General features: G+C 42.8%; 1 protein-coding gene across 1 annotated transcript in view; it reads right to left on the reverse strand.

Moving 5' to 3' along the window:
- Nucleotides 1-1262, reverse strand: part of LOC101852733 (5-hydroxytryptamine receptor 2B) — a gene marked incomplete at its 5' end in the record, with an annotated part of 22628 nt that overhangs the window by 20802 nt on the left and 564 nt on the right. The window contains 1 exon segment of the mRNA XM_013089089.2: nt 87-235. Within this exon segment, the coding sequence (XP_012944543.1) occupies nt 87-235 (149 nt within the window).

Raw genomic sequence — 1262 nt, forward strand, 5'->3', positions numbered from 1 at the left:
CACACACACACACACAAACATGCACGTAAACAGACATACGAGAAAGGACATAAAGTTTCCAAAGATGTGTCCAAAAAATGACCCACCAGAGCCGCAGAATGTAGTCAATGTTGAGGGCCAGCATGCCCAGAGTTGTCACAGACGGGATGAGAAAGTCTGCGAACAGTCGCATGGCGTAGAACACGGAACAGTCTCCGATGTTCTCACCATGGCGAGTGCCCAGGTCCAGCAACGCCTGGGGAAGGAAAGAGGCCATGAAATGGTGAAATGATATCTGGCATTGGACGTTGTTTGGTTCAGTTATTATGTTGTTGTTCTTGATTTGTTTTGTTGGGTGAAAGGAGTTGGGTTTTTAGAAGAAGCCATTTTGATAGGTAGAATCGATTGAATTTGGGGAAGGGTAATGGTTACAAAAGAAAGAAGTGATATGGGAGAAGGAAACCATGTTCACACTGGAAGTAAGGGGAGATACGAAGTGAAAGAGATTTGACTTACCACAACAATTTCAAGCGACTGGGTGGAAAGGGGGGAGGCAAAAAGATGTACATAAATGCAAAAGTAAAAGTGAACAAAAGTGATGGCATCTATCTTTTAACATTCTGTTCCACTGCACTGCCCTAATTGGTATCATAGCTCCGCTGCTCCCACCAAGACCTAACACTGACAACACACTCTATGGAACATTACAGCAACTGCAGCAAACCTGCACTTAACCCTATCCATACGCCCTGGGATCATTTTGTACCCCCGATGTTGTATTCTTCACCTTTTAAAATACTTCTAGTACGAAGATCTCTTTGAAACTTTCTGTATTTCTCAAAAAAATAATTTGGACAGACTGCTATGCAAAGCGTACGGATCGGATTATCGAGTAAATTTCCTCTTTGGAAAGTGGCAGCACAGAGTTCCCCACGTCGTATGGATACGATGGTTAAACACGATGTGCGGATAAGGTTAATACTGCATGGTATTAGACAGAAGGGCGCGCGAGCCCAACTGATGCTGGGTCGCTAACATCTCTTAAAACTGACCATGATTTATTTATCCTCCTTATCTCCCCTCCTTCTTTTTGTGTTTGTTATTACTCTCGAGATCTCGTACCACTTCTCTTCTTCGTCACTTATATAACTTAATAGTGTAGCAAGTGCTGTAAAAATCTTACTGAAAGTAGGACCACCATTTTTTTTAAAATGTGCTTGTTCTTCTTGTTGTTGGGTTGCTGTTGTTGGTTTTGGGGTTTTTTTTAGGGGGGGGGGTTGCTG

This window comes from Aplysia californica, unplaced genomic scaffold (assembly GCF_000002075.1).
Source record: "Aplysia californica isolate F4 #8 unplaced genomic scaffold, AplCal3.0 scaffold00871, whole genome shotgun sequence".
Lineage (NCBI taxonomy): Eukaryota > Metazoa > Mollusca > Gastropoda > Aplysiida > Aplysiidae > Aplysia > Aplysia californica.